Source organism: Phyllopteryx taeniolatus, chromosome 11 (assembly GCF_024500385.1).
Source record: "Phyllopteryx taeniolatus isolate TA_2022b chromosome 11, UOR_Ptae_1.2, whole genome shotgun sequence".
NCBI classification, from domain to species: Eukaryota; Metazoa; Chordata; class Actinopteri; order Syngnathiformes; family Syngnathidae; genus Phyllopteryx; species Phyllopteryx taeniolatus.
This window is the reverse complement of record NC_084512.1, coordinates 14,740,870-14,762,278: the sequence shown is the minus strand read 5'-3', so window position 1 is coordinate 14,762,278 and position 21,409 is coordinate 14,740,870. Positions and strand designations below refer to the sequence as shown.

The window sequence follows — 21,409 nt, the reverse complement described above, 5'->3', positions numbered from 1 at the left end:
GAGGAGGTCCCCATTCCCTCAATGTTCATTACCTTTAAATGGAGCCAGACATTGGCAGAAGTAATTACCAGGCTGGTCAATGCACGTGGCTCCATTCTTGCAGGGGGATGAAGCACACTCATCAATGTGAAGTTCACATCGGGTTCCTTCAATTTAAAAAAACAACAACAACAAAACAAAAATAAGAGCACAGATATACTGTATACATAATTTTACAAATATGCAATGCTGAGTGTTGGATGAAATAGCGAGCTACTTTTTTTTTTACATCAAAACTATTTACTGTACAGTAAATATATTTGTTCTTGGAAGAAGTTGATAGAAATGGACAGAAACAGACTCACGTTCTGTATGTCTCATTGAATACAAGCCAATCAGATAATCAAGACAAAATACAGCAGTAGGCATGCTGTTAGTTACTATTGTGGGCTTGCATTGTTTACAAGCTTGGAGTTGATTCTCACAAAGAAATAAGATCTTATATAGGCTCACCTTTAAGTCACTGAGTAATTGAATAAAATAACTCACAGATGGTAACAAAATCTAACCTAACTGTAGTATTATGTGGGGTTATTGAGTTGTGGAACATGTGTCGGAACAGATATCCTATCTTGTATAAATGCTATAATACTGATCTTTATCAGAAATGTAGAATTTATCTCCATTACTCATTTGATGATGATGGAATTGTTTTTCTTCAATTTCCGAAGGTGTCATGTCATTCCATCATCAACCCAGAGAAGGACACAAAAGTCCATCCATCCATTTGCTGTACTGCTTATCCTCACTAGGGTCGCGGGCATGCTGGAGCCTATCCCAGCTATCTTCGGGCGAGAGGCGGGGTACACCCTGAACTGGTCGCCAGCCAATTGCAGGGGACATATAAACAAACAATCATTCGCACTCACATTCACATATATGGGCAATTTAGAGTCTTCAATCAACCTACCACATGTGTTTTTGGGATGTGGGAAATCCAGGTTTTCATCCAGATCTTTACCAAAATGTAATGGTTTCTCCCTTGGCCCATTCCTTAATCATCTTTGGTTTTGAAGTAGTTTCTGCACAATCCCAATTATAAAAACGTCTTCTTCTTGGTAGAAGTTCTAGTGTGATAGGGCCTGTGCAGGTAATGACTTGGGCAATGGAACACTAAATACATTAATAATAGTTTCCACAATTACCTCAATGTCTTCTTGTGTCATGGAGGCATATGAACTAGTAAATAGCTGTAAAAGCCTCACAGTAAAGCCGAGCATTTTAACATATACACTAACTTCTAAACATTGCTTAATGAAAAGTTATCTTCAACATATTATTCACATCTTCACTTTGATCACCAAATTCTGCTGTGCAGACAGTTTTATTGACCAAAATGAACAGGAAATCTTCCTCTGTGGGATTTATTAGTAGAAAACAGTTTAAATGCAGTTACTGTGTTTGATTTTTGACTGGAAAGGATTTCAGTGATTTGTTTTTCATCTCTGCTCTTTTTCACAGAGGATATCAAAGCACCACATGTTGGAAAATAATTATGCTGTCGACAACTGACTATATGTTTGCAAGTATATAAGAATATTGTGCTTGAATTTTTGTTTGTATGGTTGATGAGTGCTGTAGGTATTAAATTATTCATGAAGCACAATTAAATCAGTCATTTTCTAAATTAAAATGAGTTTTTACCTTTTAAAAACATGCCCTGTCAAGAAACAAAACATGAATTCACAAACCTGTAAACCTAGCTTCACACAAATATCGATAGCCATGACTGAGGACAACACAAGTGGAGTTGTGCAGGCAGGGAGTCGACATGCACTCGTCTACCCTGACTTCACAGTAACTTCCTGAGAGAACGACATTTATGAGAATTGAAAAGGGGCCTCATTTCAGGATCCATATTCATTTTCACTGTCCTTCATCTTCGATGAATTTAAATTGGCGTTAGGCATAGTTAAGCTCCAAAGAGCAGCATAGAATATTAAATGTGAAAGCTGGTTGCACCTTGAATCCCATCTTCATAGTAAAATAGTTTCCAGTAACAGATTATGAATGTTAAAGTAACAGAAATATGGTGTGGGTATCTATTGTGTTTATTAACATCGACTTAGTCTGAAAGCCCATATGGAATATTAAATCAATATGTATGTAATATTAGTGAGTTTTGTGGTATATTCATGATCTCAAAATACAGAGCAATCAATTGAATACTGTAACTATGAAACTGTAACAACGCCTGTAAACTAGGACATAAAAAAAATGTCACTGTCTATCACCAAATGTTTTATAATAACCTTTTGGCACACCCAAAAATTAAAAGCTTCTGTGCTCTAGATATTCAGTTTGACCATTGACTGCTATATTCAGCAACCTCAATGGACGACTGTCTGCTGATGTGATGCATGCAAAAGTTGTGGTCAATACTGCGGCTAAAAAAAATGTTTGATAACGTCTTCTCTTCCCCATTCGATCGTCACACATTGACTAGGTTTTATGATTGCGCCACAGTCTTAAGGTCACATTGAGCAGAATGATGGCATGCCAGTCTTAACAGCTAATAAGTAATTACAACTTCATAGTTTACATGTCAAAACACTTCTTGTCCGAAAGCCCACTAAGTGACCTCTTCTTCATCCCATTAAGAGATTATGTGGCCCATTAGCGACAGGGAGTATGGCGTCATTTAAATGGTTGATCGACTCATTTTGGTCCAGCAGGAGATCTTGCTGCAGATTTCAGTTGGATGAAATGTGAAACCATAAGGACAATTAGTGCGTTGTGACTTTCCTACGCTGGCATCATCAAGAGGCAATTAAATTTACTGGTTAATTTACAGGTGATTTAATAGATAATCTTTTTTGCAGTTTGTGTAGGTCAACTTCTCCAACTTACAGTATATTGAATTGTAATGGGATCAGGGACTGTGGAATTTACTCTTAGGGTTTACCATGTCCAAGAATGACTGATGTGACCTTGGAGCCACCTTGGCATTCACTCATGTGGCCACTTTTTGTCCAACAAAAGGAAGTTGAAGAATATCCCTGTTTCAATGACGATTTCATGAGAGACATCAAGGAAAATTTATTTTTGAAATGTTATAAAACATTTGTAATTAATGTGATCGTCAATAGCTTTTTTATTTTTTATTTACGGAATTTAGGTGTTTGGATGGGATGTCACAAAATGTCCAAATAAACAAGGTTTCAAGGTTTTTCTTCTTTTTGCAACATAATAAATATTTATTTTGTCCTTTCCTAAAATATTATAAACTTTTTAGAAAACCATCCAGATTCAAGACGAAAACTTAAGTGTGCGTTTGTAGATGGGACAAACTAACATTTCATTTTCTTTGCAGGTATCCTTTACAGAAGGTCCAAGTTTGTGCTGTTTAATGTTGCATTTAAATAGTATTCAAGTTGATTTTCAGGGACAACTGAGCCATCAGTCCATACATATGATTTGCCTTTTAATCGAGTTGCACTGTACAAAAAAAGCTTAAAATTGGTTAAAATTAGGGAGAAACAGATACCAATAACAGTATCGTGTCGGTGCATCGATACCGTGCATCCGTACCAAAAAATAAATCTACAATGTGCATTTTGTAACATGTGATGATAAGCACAAACCACTATTGAATTTGTCTTTTATAAAGCATTTAAAGTGTATCTATATATATATATATATATATATGTATATATCCGTCCATCCATCCATTTTCTGAGCCGCTTCTCCTCACTAGGGTCGCGGGCGTGCTGGAGCCTATCCCAGGTATAATAGGGCAGGAGGCGGGGTACACCCTGAACTGGTTGCCAGCCAATCACAGTGCACAAATATACAAACAACCACTCACATTCACACTTACTGGCAATTTAGAGTTGTCAATTAACCTACCATCCATGTTTTTGGGATGTGGGGAAGCCGGAGTGCCCGGAGAAAACCCACACAGGCACGGAGAGAACATGCAAACTCCACACAGGCGGGGCCGGGGATTGAACCCCGGTCCTCAGAACTGTGAGGCAGATGCTCTAACCAGTCGTCCACCGTGCCGCCACCGTGTATATATATATATACACCCATCCATTTTCAACACCGACCAAAGTCAGGCGAGTGTACCACTACACAATCAGTGATATATATACACACACACGCTCACGCACACACACGTATATACAGTATATAGTCCCCTCCAGAGAAAACTCCAGCCACTACTTGTTCTACCTCTGAATCCAACAGGGCACAGGCAGCTGAATGAAGTGACACAATCAATGCAGGAGCCACTATTCCTACAAGGCTGACTCAGGCATTCATTTACTTATATCTCACAGTTATCGCTTATGAAGCATAAAAGGGAACAATGAGTACAAATTGCTGTAAAGAAATGACACACAAACTGACAAAGTATAACTTTACATACCAATAAAGCCATGCGCACAGAAGCAAATGTAGCTGCTGAGAGTGTTTTTACAAACACTCAAGACACCACATGGCTTTCCCTCACAACCATTTATGTTCAGCTCACAATAACGACCAGTTGAACCTGCAGAGAGAGGACAAAGTCTCTGAGAAAATCCATTTGAGAGGACTTTATGCTAAATGAGAAGCAACAACAAATGTATGTAATTTTATTTTGTGTTTGTAACAAATGGAAGATACATTTTGCAGTTACAGTATTACTATTATTATTATTAAGGTTTAGGTAATAATAGGATAGTTCATAATAACAATAAAGACATTATGCCTTGTTTCATTTTCAAGGATTTGGCATAATATTCGATTAACTAATTGACAGGACTGTTGCTCGCGCCTTCAAGCGATTGAGGCAGTGAGGCAGTGCACTACTTGGCTGCATCCAGCAGAAGCACTGTCTATTGTGTCGGTTTGCAGTCAGTGAACTTGCCATGGGAAGTTGACTGTTCCAAGGAGCTTCATTCTAATTCTATTAATAATTTAATTCTTATCTCCTGTGGACAAGTGTTGAGAATTAGCACTTGTGCTAAAATACTTAAAGCAATGCATCTGGTTTGTCCAATGTTTTTGTGATATCCATATCATCCATCCATCCATCCATTTTCTGAGCCGCTTCTCCACACTAGGGTCACGGGCGTGCTGGAGCCTATCCCAGCTATCATCGGGCAGGAGGCGGGGTACACCCTGAACCGGTTGCCAGCCAATCGCAGGGCACATACGAACAAACAACCATTCGCACTCACATTCACACCTACGGGCAATTTAGAGTCTCCAATGCATGCATGTTTTTGGGATGTGGGAGGAAACTGGAGTGCCCGGAGAAAATCCATGCAGGCACGGGGAGAACATGCAAACTCCACACAGGCGGGGCCGGGGATTGAACCCCACACCTCAGAACTGTGAGGCTGACGCTCTAACCAGTCGTCCACCGTGCCGCCAATATCCATATCAAATAAAGAAATTCTATTCTGCTGATACGAGACTGGCATAAAAAAAAAGAAGTTCAGAACTTTCAGAGAGAGATTCTCATATCTCACTAAAACCATAATTTAAAAAAAAAATTAACCATTTAAAAGATTGATAATTATACCAATAACTGATTAAGAAAACATGCATACCCCCAAGTTATAAAGTGATTACTAATAGAGTGACAAAAAAATATTGTGTCATAAATATGGTGATATAGTTTTCTCTCCAATTAATTGATAATTGCTTGCTTTGTATCAGTACATTTTTAAACAACAATAGTCAATGCATTTTTATTGATTTACATTTTAAGAATAATTGTTTCAAGAGAAATATTGTTGGTCTTTGATACAATTGGCATTTGTAAACTCACCTACTCCTAATTTGCTGATGTGGAACATAACTAAACCTATGCGCTGAAAAACACACTCTCGCCAGCCACGTATTTTTGTGCTCTTTCTGTTATGCCCAAACACCCTGCTCCTTCTAATGCTACATTTACAGTACGCTATGATTCGCTGGCTACAGCAGCCCCGTTTCATGCCACTGTGGACTAATTGCGATGGCTGAGAGACAACGCGGGGGACAGGATGGGCGAATTGATGATGATTTCTGTGGATGGCTGGCAAGGTGTTTGAATTGGCAAAAAATTTGCCACGGCATTGAGTGCAGATGAGAGACCAGCCATCGTAAAACAAAGGTGAACGGAACGAAATCAGGCACGTAATAGGGTGTAACACAACTTAGAGGCAGTCCCTATTGGGACAGGAAGAATATTTTTATGACATCTCATATTCACTGCCTAGAATTCTTCTAAAGCTAAGCCATGAATTGATTTTATTAACCTACCTTGCCTGCCATTGCACACGCTTGTGACAGAGAGTGAGAGATTGAAATAGATAGAAAGAGCGCTAGAGAGTGGGTCAAGAGAAACATTTTCTGTGAATAACAGGCTCTTTTGAATGTTTTGCTACTAAATAGGGATCAGTGAATTAGTTGTTGACAGAAAACTAATATTCTCAAACATTTATTGAGTGCCAGCATACAAGCACGGGTTGACGCCAATTCTGGAGCCACGCCATGAGCTTCATTCGACTCTGCCAGGGAACAAACATGCTCCAATATTGCCCAGTGTCCAAGTTTCATCGGTACAACGCCTTGACAGAAGGCAAGAAACTTGAGGGATAACATCAGAACCTGACTGGCCAGGAGTGGTAAACAGTGGGCCAAATCATTGTGCGCCTTTGATCCTCCGGGACTCAGCAGCCCCGTACCAAAACGGCCTGTCACAGACACTGCGATAGACTGTGAAAAAAAGACCAACACTTAAATTTGGAGGGAAATAATGGCTGAAATCCCACAGGGCACTATGTTTTGACCAAACGGGGCTGGGAACATTGTGTACAACGTAGTGTACAGAACCAAATTAGCGGTGGAGTTAGTAGCATTGGCCACCACTTGTCAGCCGGCCGGCCGGCTTGACAGTGAACAGCAACGTGGTGGAAGATTGCTGTACAGGTTCGACTGACAGGTGAGGCTCCTTGTGGGCCTAAAGTCAGAGAAAACAGGGTGGTAAACTTCTCAAGATAATGCAGTGAAAAGTCTGGATTGCTATCGACAGTGGTGGAAGTTAACTGGTTAATTGGTAACTGTTCGACACAAGGTAAAATAAGTGTCCAACTAAAATGTTACGAGTTGCATGCAATATCCTGTAGACAAAAGAGAATCACTGAGGTAAAAAGTAATAAAATGGCTGATGGGAAAGTAGTAGCAGTTTTGTAATGTAAATACTTATAACTAATTCTCACATATCCGTACTTAACTTATTATTAGTATTATTATATTGATATTATATTTCTGGGAGCATTTACTTTTACGCCACTATTTTCCCAAAGTAAAATGTAAACCTTTGCTCTGATACATCCATCCATCCATTTTCTGAGCCGCTTCTCCTCACTAGGGTCGCGGGCGTGCTGGAGCCTATCCCAGCTGTCATCGGGCAGGAGGCGGGGTACACCCTGAACTGGTTGCCACCCAATCGCAGGGCACATAGGAACAAACAACCATTCGCACTCACAGTCATGCCTACGGGCAATTTAGAGTCTCCAATTCATGCATGTTTTTGGGATGTGGGAGGAAACCGGAGTGCCCGGAGAAAACCCACACAGGCACGGGGAGAACATGCAAACTCCACACAGGCGGGGCCGGGGATTGAACCCAGGTCCTCAGAACTGTGAGGCTGACGCTCTAACCAGTCGGCCACCGTGCCGCTGCTCTGATACAGTTACCCCTAACCATCTTCGTTACAAAGATTCCAGTGTCCTCGCACTTCCCCACTTTTCTTGAACTCAAGCCATTTCTTTTGAAAGGTATTCATAAGGTGAGTTTGAAATAATATTCAAGTGCTTTGAGATCATAGTTTGGGGTGTATTTAGGGAGGCTGTAATCTGAACAATCTCCCATAGGCCCTCCTCATGAGAAAAAGAAACCAGCGTCTTCATTCCTTTTGTGTCTATTTTTTATAATGTTGGGTAAGATAAATCCAACAGTCTACTATGATCACTCTTCATTCAAGTGAACCCTCAATTGAAACCAAGTGCTTGCTGGATACTGGAGCTACCTGGTAAACAATCACACTTGAAGCCTGTCCAAAAATCCAAGCACGTTGATCCGTGTTGACACAGGCCATCAACACATTGGTCAATGGGTGTTTCGCAGTGTGGCCCGGTGTAGCCATGTTGACAAACGCACATGTAGCTATTTGCAAGACCTTCACAGTGGAGAGTCCCGTCAGGGTCACAGGCATAGGACACATATAGGCCCACAGATGAGGAGCAGTCATTGCCATCGTGTCCTGGTTGGAGGAATATGTGAGCTCAAAGGAGCGATGGATGTGAGGCGCTGAGCCATCGAAAGCATCCGCCTGACTTCCCACGTCTGGCACACATCTCAGACTATGATTTAATAGCATTTTTTTTAACCTTCCGACAGAGTGACATAATTTATCTAACCAAAACCTGGCCACTAAAACCAGAGAAGGTATCCCAGCGGCAGTACACAAACCTGCAGGACAGATGTCGTTTTCAACGGCTGTTATAAGGTGCTAGAATTGTTTTCTACGCAAAATAACATTTGATATGCAACACTAGCAGCTGTCATATAAATGACTGTTATACTTAAGCATTAATAGAAAATGAGCCTACATAGTTGTAATATGAAAAAGTTAAACATTTGTATTGAAAATACATGTACATACATGGCAATATGTGGAAAATTATCCAAAAAGTACTTTATATTAAACTATTGCAAATACCTGGGGGGCAAATGCATTGTAATTCTCTGGTTAAGTCATGGAAACAGGTTCCTCCATTTTTGCAGTAGTCAACATCATCTGTACATGCTGAGAGAGACACGGAGCAATTCTTACCTGAAAAGGAAAAAAAGATTTTAGTACAATGACAATGCAAACATGGTCACCTTACTGTATGTCACTCTGACTACAATTAAAAACGGCAGATTAGAAACAGGGGGTTTTCTTCTGATTGCAATATGATATTAAATCTTTAGTCTTGACATTTTTTGAGTTCCAGGAAGTTGCGAGTCAAAACCTACAAAATTAACTAAAACTGTAATAAGTGAAGAAATAAAAAAAACTTCTCACAATAAAAAGATTGCTTATCACTATGTAGCTGAAAATAAATGGAGAAAGATGACATGGGGAACTCAATTATGAATGTCAGTAACTCATCCTATCACTCAACTAGCATGATGTCGGGTGTACAATATACTGGAGCAGGGTCATCATTTTTCTTTGTTATTTATAGCAGTGTCCTCTCACAGCCAGAAATAAATACTACTTATTTGGTATAGTTTTCATCTCCTTTAATGAACTACATGATATAAATAAAACAAATTTAAAAACTGCCTGGTTAGTGCTGCTCAACATGTTTTCACAACCCTTTATGCGCAGCAGATATAGAATGAAAATCTTTTGCCATTAAAACACTTTGGCTACAGTGTATCACTCAAGATTGCATCCATCCATTTTCTATACAGCTTTTCCTGTTCAGGGTCACAGGTGAGCTGGAGCAATCCCAGCTGACTTCAGGCAAAAGGCAAGCTACACACTAGACTGCTCGCCAGTCAATCACAGCACTACTACTCAAGCTTCATCAGTAAATTCACATGCTTTTGCAAGTTACCCACAAATGCCAATTTTCTACTGGACATGCTATGACATTTTGAAAATAATAAAATATTCAAATGATTTAAGCAAAAATGTTTTTAGGGCATCATGTTTTGCAGCCTCAACCAATGGTATCAACAGTGATATCATAATTGACGCGCAATTGTCCTGAGATACTGACATACAAGAGAAGGAGGCAGACAGGCAACACTGCAGAGCGGTACAGCTGGAGGAAGTATCCTCTTTATGTTATTCATCTGAGTTTCACTTTTCATGAAAAAAATAATAATTATGTTTATATACTGTATATAGATTGTAATGGTGAAATCCTGCATGATTTTCAAATCCCAGACAGATGCTATTTTTAGGTCTCAAAAAATGCATGTGTCCAGGTAAATAGTCACTCTAATGTTTGCCATGTCTATGGAAATATTTGGTGGTAGAAAACGCCGTGGATGTTTTGTCTACCACTGAAATGCAATTATTTGTATTAAAAGATGTGATTTCTAATAAAATTAGAGCTGGACTTTTTATCAAATGCCCAACAAACTGACTGTATTTTAGTGTTTATTTAAACATGATACCATGCACAATGTCACCCGTAATCGATGGTAGGATAAAGATCTAACAACTTCAAAAGCATAAGAAAGGATTTTTCTGTGCATTATAATACAACCACTAAGATGATTAGGAGAGTTGCAGAGTCATCATATTCATTAATGCCTAAATTATTAAATAGATACACTGTAACTCACCAGCAAAGCCCAATGCACAGATGCACTCATAGTCTGCAACCAAGTCAATACATGTTGAATTATTGGTGCAGTACCCATGGATGCATTCATCATGATTGATTTCACAATTCGACCCCTCAAACCCTGGAATGAAGAGAAAGACAAAAAAGAGAAACAAATACTATCAAAGATGTTGGGTAAATGTCATGCTTGAAAAGATGCCAATTACAATTGGCATCAGTTCGTCAAATATGTTGCCAAACAGAGGTGATTGAGTATTCATGTATTTATTTACGTAACAGAAAGCTTCAAGTTCCTCGGAGTTCACATCTCTGAAGACCTCACCTAGTCCACCAACATATATATATATATATATATATATATATATATATATATATATTACAATTATTTTACACTGAACAAAAACATAAATGCAACACTTTTGTTTTTGCTCCTATTTTTCGTGAGCTGGACTCCAAGATCTAAAACGTTTTCTACATACACAAAAGGCCATTTCCCTCAAATATTGTTCACAAATCTGTCTAAATCTGTGTTAGTGAGATAATCCATCCTACCTCACAGGTGTGGCATATCAAGATGCTGAGTAGACAGCATGGATATTTCACAGGTGTGCCGTAGGCTGGCCACAATAAAAGGGCACTCTGAAATTTGCAGATTTGCTTTATTATGGGGGTCTCGGGGTGGTCAGAAAACCAGTCAGTATCTGGTGTGACAACCATTTGCCTCACACAGTGCAACACATCTCCTTCGCATATGGTTGATCAGGTTGTTGATTGTGGCCTGTGGAATGTTGGTCCACTCCTCTTCAACGGCTGTGCGAAGTTGCTGGATATTGGCAGGAACTGGAACACGCTGTCGTATACGACGATCCAGAGCATCCCAAACATGCTCAATGGGTGACATGTCCGGAGAGTATGCTGGCCATGCAAGAATTGGGATGTTTTCAGCTTCCAGGAATTGTGTACAGATCCTTGCAACATGGGACCATGCATGATCATGCTGCAACATGAGGTCTTGGATGAATGGCACAACAATGGGCCGGAGGATCTCGTCACGTTATCTTTGTGCATTCAAAATGCCATCAATAAAATGCACCTGTGTGCATTGCCCATAACATACGCCTGCCCATACCATAACCCCACTGCCACCATGGGCCACTCGATCCACAACTTTGACATCAGCAAACCGCTCACCCACACGACGCCACACACGCTGTCTGCCATCTGCCCTGAACAGTGAAAACCAGGATTCATCCATGAAGAGAACACCTCTCCAACGTGCCAGACGTCATCGAATGTGAGCATTGCGAACTGCAGCCAGGTCGAGACCCGGATGAGGACGACGAGCATGCAGATGAGCTTGCCTGAGACGGTTTGTGACAGTTTGTGCAGAAATTCTTTGGTTATGCAAACCGATTGTTGCACCAGGTGTCCGGGTGGCTGGTCTCAGATGATCTTGGAGGTGAACATGCTGGATGTGGTGGTCCCTGGCTGGTGTGGTTACACATGGTTTGCGGTTGTGAGGCCGGTTGGATGTACTGCCAAATTGTCTGTAATGCCTTTGGAGACAGCTTATAGTAGAGAAATGAAAATTCAATTCACGGGCAACAGTTCCGGTGGACATTCCTGCAGTCAGTATGCCAATTGCATGCTCACTCAGAACTTGCGATATCTGTTGCATTGTGCTGTGTGTTAAAACTGCAGATTTGAGAGTGGCCTTTTATTGTGGCCATCCTATGGCACACCTGTGCAATAATCATGCTGTCTCATCAGCAGCTTGAAATGCCACATCTGTGAGGTGGGATGGATTATCTCAACAAAGGAGAAATGCTCACTAACACAGATTAGGACAGATTTGTGAACAATATTTGAGGGAAATGGCCGTTTGTGTATGTAGAAAAGGTTTTAGATCTTCGAGTCCAGCTCACAAAAAATGGGAGCAAAAACAAAAGTGTTGCGTTTATATTTTTGTTCAGTGTGTGTATATATATATATATATATATATATATATATATATATATATATATATATATATATATATATATATATATATTCAGGTATATTTAGGCTTCTCGCCCAGATTAAACTGGGATAGGCTCCAGCACAGCTGCGACCATAGTGAGGATAAGCGGTGCGGAAAATGGATGGATGGATATTATACGTATACTGTATATAGCCACCGGCCGTCACTGCACTACAAAATTGCTCCTTCGGACTGACACAAATTTGCCATCCAGTTATTTTGTGCATGCATCTATGTACTTGATCAATATTTCTGTACATTTCAAATTTCTAGACGGAACAGTTAATGCCATGATGTGAAAACGAGTGCTGCCAATTATGACATTTTATCCCCCATAAATATATTGGAATGCATGGTCATGCTACAAAATGACCATCATTAGCACTGTCACACATAGCAACTGCAGGAGGGCCATGACGAATGCTGGGCCATCAGCACTATTGGTGCAGGTCAAATACTCATCATTTCATCGTTTCTCAAACTGACCATGGAACCAATTTCCATTTCTCTCCGAGTCATAAAATTTGACAATTATCCCGACTTCATTAGAAATGCATAACAGGCTTAACCTGCAATAGAGGTTTAATCAGAACTATGACTCCAAGGTAAGACCAACTGGAGCAGAAATGATTGAGAAAATACCTGAGATTTATTAGTGCTATCCGTAATGGTGTTAGTGACTATTTTAAAATGAATGAGTGAATATGATGTGATGATTACTGAAATGTAAACCCAACATTTGTTAACGCCGCAAGTAGTCAATTGCATATCAGCACCCCACAGGATGCAAAACATGTTATTGAAAACAATTGCCAACTGAAGCAGCAATCATTGTCATCATCATCATTATGCACTATAAAACACCATTTGTTTGAAGAATGGTTTGCTTTCTAATCAAACATTATCGCAGGTCGACTGATTTGTTCCTTCTCATTGGCAAATCAGGACAATGTTTGTTTTGCCAATTGGCGGTTAGAAGCAAGTATAACTCCTTCAGTTGGGGATACGAAGCAGGCGCTGTTTTGATTGACAACGAATGGTCTGTTTTCATGAACATTGATGACTGTATTTCAGTTTTGAGCAAGATAACATTTCTTTATTTTGGTAATTTTTTTTTCTCAAATAAGGTCTGTAAATGCATAATTGTGGCAAATGTGGTAGATTGAGAGAAGAACAACAGCAGAGTGACAACACCATTGTAAGCCATAAATGGGACACTGGAGTCCATGAGCCCAAACATACTCAGAATCATTTCAATAATTCTCTACTATTGGATAATTGGCATGACCAATTATCAAAACAACAGTTTTCAGTACAAGGTTGTGATCAGGTGTGTAAACGGCATTAAATCTATTGATAATTTAACACATTGTAACATTTACTGTAGCTCTCTGTGTCTTATCGACAGCCGATTTATATAGCCTATCTGCATGGTTATACCTTATTGCAAGGGATGTTACATTGTGCATCTGCTTAGCTGTTGTTTCAGTAATCATTTGGCATTTTACCCAACTTAAAAACAAAATTGAACGATGGATTTAATAAAAAACATGACCTTGAAATGCATACTTAAATAAGTCGACTGCACAACTAAATCGTGGCAAAAAATCAGGAGAATTATCTACTGGGACAAGAAGCTCAAATTGTATTCCACCAGGGGGAAACTATGCATTTAGTAATATGTTTTCATTACAATAGATCTTGAGAGTTCCTCAAAAGCCAAACTGATACCTTTAGTATGTTTTTTATTTATTTATTTTTTGGTAATACTGTACATTGAACACAAAATGTCAACAGTAGTGTGATGAAAACAACAGTCCTTGGAGTACTGTGGCCTGGAAGTGCAAAACAACATAACAAATTGTGAAACATTTTAGAAAACAAATTAACAAAAGCCAAAACACTTTTACATTTCAGCAAACAAATTAACAAAGGCAGAAACACTTTTACATTTCAGAAAACAAACAAAAACTAAAAGATTTTTACATTTCAGAAAACAAATTAACAAAAACCGAAACACCTACATTTCAGAAAAAACTAACAAAAGCAGAAACACTTTTTCGACCACGTTGCACAGTGTTCAACAGGCTTTAGGGTTAATGGCATTTATAGTAACGCCGCCACACTTAAGTCATTATGCTTCTTTTACCATCTGGAAGCAGCAAAGCGTGTTCTACAGGGATACAGCAGCTAATCATAGCCAGTAATATTGGAGCAGGGCGTGTCCTTCCAGGAAAATGCGCGGGATTCCTAATAATGTTGGACGTTCCCTTTCCGGTTTGTCTTAATTGTAATTTGTTTCGTCTTTTGTAAAAGTGTTCCAGCTTTTGTAAATTTGTTTTCTGAAATGTAAAAGTACTTTTGGCTTTTGTTAATTTGTTTTCTGAAATGTTAAGTATTTCACAATTTGTTATATTGTTTTGCACTTCCAGGCCACTGTAGTTAGCAGGTGTGCAACCTAATTTAACCCAATTTACATTTTGAACCTTTAACATCCATCCAGTCAGTTAACCTTTGCAAAAAACAATTATCCGAATCCAGCAGCTGACGTGATTATTAAGAAGAATGGAGGAAAAAAAAAACTCCCAATAAACTCACTCAGTTGGTGTGCCTGTGGAAGCTTAAATTTAATTTTCCAAAAGTAGGTCCTTATATACAGTATAAACATTTACATGTAGGCACAGCATGCCTCAGCAATCGTGGCCAATCACTTTTGCCCATCCAGTCCCTCTGCGTTGTCTCATGTCCATCCCGATTTGTCAACTACAATTTGAAACATTATTGCCGTGGCTGCCGAGAACATAATGTACACCTAGCATTGAAATCAAAATTCCTCTTCTTTTGTGTTACACAAGCTATTAACTGCCAACCTTTGTTGTTAGACTTGACTACTGCAAGCATACAATTGTAATTGAAAATATCTGGAACTGGATCTATATTCTTCTTCTTCTTCTTATTATTATTATTATTTAATAACATCTTCCCTCACATGTGTCAGATAATAATAACTCATGATACATGTGTACATTGTATAACTGTTGAAGGATGTCTTCAAGGGTACATTGTGGTTGTCTACAACCTTATAATGTATTTCTAATCACATTTGACCTTACCCTCTGAGCAGATGCAGTGATATAGGTCTGTGCCATCCACACAAACACCATTATTCTGGCATGGCTTTGACTCGCACTCGTTGAGATTGACTTCACACAATGACCCTCCAAATCCTGCAACACACGTCAAACCCCCCCAAAAAACACATTTCACAACCAATCCAGAACACCATATTTTTGTTTGGCTTTAAAAGCATGCAGTGATTCCAAAAGATTGCTAGGCACACACACGCCTGCATGCATCCGGCTCAATGGATTATTAAATCATGTTAAATTAGTGAAAGTTATTTATAGTATTAAACGAGGCTGAGCCAGTGATTTCAAGATCAAAGTACATCAATGCAGAAGGGATACTGTATGAAACAAATAACACGCATGAGTGCACTCTCACACACATGCACACAAGCATGTGCACACACATGTACACAGCCAATTAAAGAAAAGCTTGTCAGTTTGGCAGGTTCAATGTGTGTGTGTATGCGTGTGTGTGCGTGTGTGTGTGTGTGCGTGCATGCGTACTGTTCTTACAAAAGCAAGAGAGCAATTGCCAGTGAGGAATTTCACAGTCGTCCTCGTTCTAACTTCATAGTTGGTAAGTTCTGTGTGGTTTACATTGCCATGTGAAAAGAAATATATATCACTTTCCTTTTCCTGACATGAAGCTTACACAAGGTGTTGGTGGTTGGTATGTTCCAAAAAGAACAAAATGATACTTTTATTTTAAAACCCATTTTTTGAGGTACAGATGCAGAAATTGCCTTCAGAAAAACAATTGTTTCATGATGACATACTGATTTTCTCCATACTTATATAGGCTGTTTCAGTCTCAGGCTTATCTTAATACAGTAATATACTGTATATACCTTATATCAAGCACAGGGAGAATAGTGTTGGTTCTGATGTTTAGCACTGGGTCTTTTTTAGCGCTTTTGTTCCATTTACCATTCGCTCGATTGGACTCCTAGACTCAGCTTCAAAATAAGCAGAATTGGTCAATTCATGGCTCAAACACCTGTTGTGAATGTTACCATTCCAAGGAGCCTTGTTAGATAAAAGCACGTTGTGCAAAAAGAACTGAAACATTCAACAGTTGGACATGTGCATTCAAAAGTCAAGAGAAGGTCAAATAAAGTTGATCTGTAATGGTTATAGGACATTTTTGGAGATTTCACCTAAAAGCCTAATATCCCTAACTTTTTGGAATCCAAAAAGAAAGGCCTGAACTAAGATTCAAACCCTGAACTTTATAACTGTCAGCCAGATGTGCTAACCACCACCTCTCTGGGCTGCTAGTTATAATTTTACAACAATTAATAATGTTAGAATGTTACTTAAATAATGAACCTATATAGTTAATAAATGTTTTATCATGGCAGTATTTGTGACGCTGCAATACATTATTCCTAATACAAAGGGAAATTTTGTTTTGAAAGACAACCAAATTGGTGTGATCAGCATCAAAGAATGGATTCTCGTTGTACTTTGTGGTACCACTCTATTCACAATATTGCACCTCTTATCAATTCCCTGATAATCTGACTGAAAAGCGGCAAAGGTTTTGAGGCTTTGAGGCTCATTGATGTTATTCAGTGTGAGAATGTGAGTCAAAAATGTGACAGTCTACAGTAGAGGATAGGAGAAATATGTTTTGCAACACATTAGGCTAGCAAGCATTCGAGAATATAGGTGCCAAGCTCGCCCACCTGAAACATCTAAGGCAAGGAAATATTTTAGAGTGTGCCCTTGAGAGGTGATGTGGGACGGCAGCTTGCGGCAAGTTGCTTTCATTTACATAAGAAATCACTCACACTCCTTCAATTTGACATATGGCCAGCATACGTGAAACAGGAGTAATGAAGTCTCCCAGTAATTGATTTGGTTGCATGAACTTCTACCAAACAGAGTAGAGAAGGCTTAAATATGAGCTTTTGATAGGCAACATAAAAACTTTGTACTCTAATTACAACTTTTGAATAAAGTAAACACAGTATGATAACGGCTTCATGCCACATATGCACACAAATACACACGCTGCAACGGAAAAAAATGCAACCCTGTATCACGTTTTGAGGCTCCGCATACAGTATTATTTTTTTTATTGAACCTCAGAAACATGGCACCGCGGCGGCTATCGTCCGGCAGGGTCGTACACTTAGTACCAGCATACACATTGAATTTATTTTTTTTTTTCTTTTTTTTTTTTTTTGCGAAAGCTTGTGTGCACTTTTGATTGGCTGTTACGTCTATGACGTTTTAACGCCTTCAACAATTCAACTTTGGAATCACTGAAAAACTAGTGGTCCACAGTTGGCCACTCATAAAAACTAGTTGCCAAATCCCGCATACTGTGCGGCAGTTAAGTCGGATTTGGCCGTGTCGCTCGGTGTACGGCAGTAACTATAGCAACATCAAGAACATTCTGATGAACTACAGTATACTGTACATGTATGTATTGAGAAAGAGCATGAACAATTTTTGGGTATGGAACCTTTTTTTTTCCCCCCGCCAAAATGTAAAAAACAAGGAAAAAGAAAACATACACATAGATCAATACCTATTGCAGTTGTGACAATTTTTTGCTTAATTTTCCAGCCACAAGATATCCCATTCACCAAATAAAAACAAATGATTTGCAGGCTTTCAGGTGTACATCCAAATATGGCATGAAAACCTAACCATAAAGCTACAACAATGATAGTGGACTCTTACATATAATTTTAATACAACAATAAACAGACCTATCGGATCATGAATGCGTTACTATCCTAGAATCTCACATTGGCCTGACTTCATTTTTCAAATGTAAAATTATTATTATTATTAATTATATCCAACCAGGCCATGTTTTAAGTGCATAATTTCCATCCACGGTCTTTGCATACCTCTTTCACATATGCAAGATACATTTTGCCCATCCTTTGTTTCCGTGCATATTAGTGTCTGTTCAGTGCACATCCCAAACGCGCAAAGGTCAATATCAATGGAGCAGTCTTTGCCCTTGAATCCTGCAATGACAATAGATTGACAATTAAAATTCAAAGAATATAGAAAAAACATTGTGCAACACATAGATGAATGTGGCTGTGTGTTTTATAAGGTAAAGACACGTTTTAGCACGTTCATGCATTGTAGATTTTTCCCTTGCAATCTAGCTTCTATGTATGCAGTATGTTAATTGAGCGTCTCGTTGACAGTGACCCACCTCACCACACTGATCGAGATCATATTTATTTGAGGCACCAAATTAACATCTGAATGCCACTGAGCAAAACCAATGTCAATATCTATTGTTGTAAATAAAATACTGGCCGATGGGGATACGCATTACATGTCCTTGTCTGAATAAAGATGCATTCAAGGGTAATACGAAGACAAGATCGGCGATTTCGGTTTCAGAGAAAGTCACTGAACTCCTGAAATTCTAAATAACTAAATCTGATACAACGACTGGACCAAATCATCCATCCATCCATCCATTTTCTGAGCCGCTTCTCCTCACTAGGGTCGCGGGCGTGCTGGAGCCTATCCCAGCTGTCATCGGGCAGGAGGCGGGGTACACCCTGAACTGGTTGCCAGCCAATCGCAGGGCACATAGGAACAAACAACCATTCGCACTCACAGACATGCCTACGGGCAATTTAGAGTCTCCAATTCATGCATGTTTTTGGGATGTGGGAGGAAACCGGAGTGCCCGGAGAAAACCCACGCAGGCACAGGGAGAACATGCAAACTCCACACAGGCGGGGCCGGGGATTGAACCCGGGTCCTCAGAACTGTGAGGCTGACGCTCTAACCAGTCGTCCACCGTGCTGCTGGACCAAATCAAATTTATTAATTTTTTTCAAACATAAGACCTTCAGATTGTGCACTTTTCTAACATTAAAATCACTATGCATGTTAGGGTAGTTGTATGTAACATGTATTGACCTTCTATCCAACCTTATTCCCTGCGTAATACAGTATATTTCTTCTACTAGGTAATAGCTAACGACTGATCCCAACTGAGTTTTTCTAAAGTGCTTAATGACCAATTGTGCATGTAATTCCCTCCGCAGTTAATGTTGCATGAAGGAATGTCACATTTCCAGTGTCACAACACACTTCAACCTGACATGCTGCGCAACTCCACTGGAAGCACCCAACTTGATCACTTTGTTTCTTAAAATGTAAAACTGTCAAAAAAAGATATTCTATGTTGTTTTGTTACGTCCATTACAGGTCGACATGCAGCGACATTCCACAGTTAGAGTATCAAGTGCTTCAAGTCAGCATATTTTAATAGTTATTTTATTACCATCCACTGGGCTCACTATACATCTGCTTTGTAGAGAAGATTAACATTGATAGCTGTATATGACAGTTTCCACATTCCAGTGATGACTGCTGTTGTTTATTACCACCACTTAAAGAGATTTTGGGCTTAACTCCTCACATGTTAACATAAAATATATCGAATGTGTATACTGGTACAATAAATCAAGATACATTTACACAAGCCTGTGTGTTAGGGTGCATTTTACCATCTATTTAACTATTTTCAGAATTTGGAATTGAAATGTTTTGGTTGAACAGCAGGCAAAAATCAAGGGATGATATCATCGTTCATTGGGATAGTACTTGTCCCAGAATTCAATTATAAATTGTAATATCAAATATTATTCTTGTTTTAACCATGTTATTGACCAATTTGACTGCATCCTGAAAAAATTCCATGCGTTATTTGAATCTTCTTATCTACACAACACTAAAATATTCTAGAATTTATTTTATCCTACAGTGGTTTGGCATGTAAAAGAGAAAAATAGAACAGTACTATACAATATAGAAAGAAATTAAATACACCAGTCATGTTAATTCATAAACTGAAACCACACAGGAAATGATGGCCATGTGGTCTGATTTCTCAGGAAGACATGAACAAGCTCGACAGATCCCCCACCCACACCCCGACCCTAATTGAGTTTCTGAAAAAAGATAAGAAGATTAAAAACACCTGTCTATAAATCTGTCGGTGTAATAAACCAGTAATGGAAGCTTCACTCACACATTGGTGTTCTGTTTTTGTCGAAATGTAATTTCTGGGGAAAATGCAGGAAATTAGTAAAAGCAGATAATCCACAGTGATGGATTTGTTCTCTCTTATATGTCGTAAACACACCATGTTAAAGGTCCTGTGCAGGGTTCAGGCTGGTTATGAATTTATTATACAGCAAAACGTAGTTCCAGGAAAAAACGACAAACAACAAAGCAGTAAGAACATTGCATTTATAAAGATATTATAACTACTGTATAACACCAAACCTAACTGTATCGAACATGTCAGGAAGCATTTTATTTTCTAATATTTAGACTTTCAATATTTATAATCGAACATGACATTGGACTTAAAATGCCAAATAGTGCTGGAAGCAGAAATGCGACTCATGCAATCAAGTGGTGATTAAATATTTTATTGCCAGAAGGAGTCGTCAAATCAGTTATTTGCCAAAGAATGCAAAACAGCCTTCAGCTATGGGCTGATTACAGACACTTTCTAGAAGAACACTTGTTCTGGAATATATGACACGTAGTAAGTATAGTTTTAAAGCAAGGTGCAAGTGATAAATGTTGAAAAGGAAACGGGTACGGATACATTAGCCTAATCAAAAGAACCAGAAAAACTTTATTTATTTATTATTATTTATTCATATGATTGCGTCCAAATTATGTCCCAAAGAGCTATAGACATTTATTTGTACTATCAAGCATGGAAGTTCAAGGTCCGTCTTGAAATTATTTTACTTTAAATCTGTGTTAGTGAGCACTTCTACTTAGCTGAGGTAGTACTGTACGTCCACCTCAGAGGTGTAGCGTATCAAGATGTTGATTAGCGAGCATGATTATACCACAGGTGTGCCTGAGGC

The 21,409-nt window shown here is 38.9% G+C and overlaps 1 protein-coding gene across 4 annotated transcripts in view; it reads right to left on the bottom strand.

Moving 5' to 3' along the window:
- Window positions 1-21,409, bottom strand: part of eys (eyes shut homolog) — a 223,109-nt gene that overhangs the window by 147,897 nt on the left and 53,803 nt on the right. For 3 of the 4 annotated variants that reach the window (XM_061790502.1, XM_061790503.1, XM_061790506.1), the window contains 6 exons: window positions 18,389-18,511; window positions 15,507-15,620; window positions 10,372-10,494; window positions 8,744-8,857; window positions 4,412-4,534; window positions 33-146 (listed from right to left, as the gene is read on the bottom strand). In XM_061790502.1, coding sequence (XP_061646486.1) covers window positions 33-146; window positions 4,412-4,534; window positions 8,744-8,857; window positions 10,372-10,494; window positions 15,507-15,620; window positions 18,389-18,511 — 711 coding nt within the window. The remainder of the gene's footprint in view (window positions 1-32; window positions 147-4,411; window positions 4,535-8,743; window positions 8,858-10,371; window positions 10,495-15,506; window positions 15,621-18,388; window positions 18,512-21,409) is intronic. The other variant, XM_061790504.1, reaches the window with a different exon arrangement.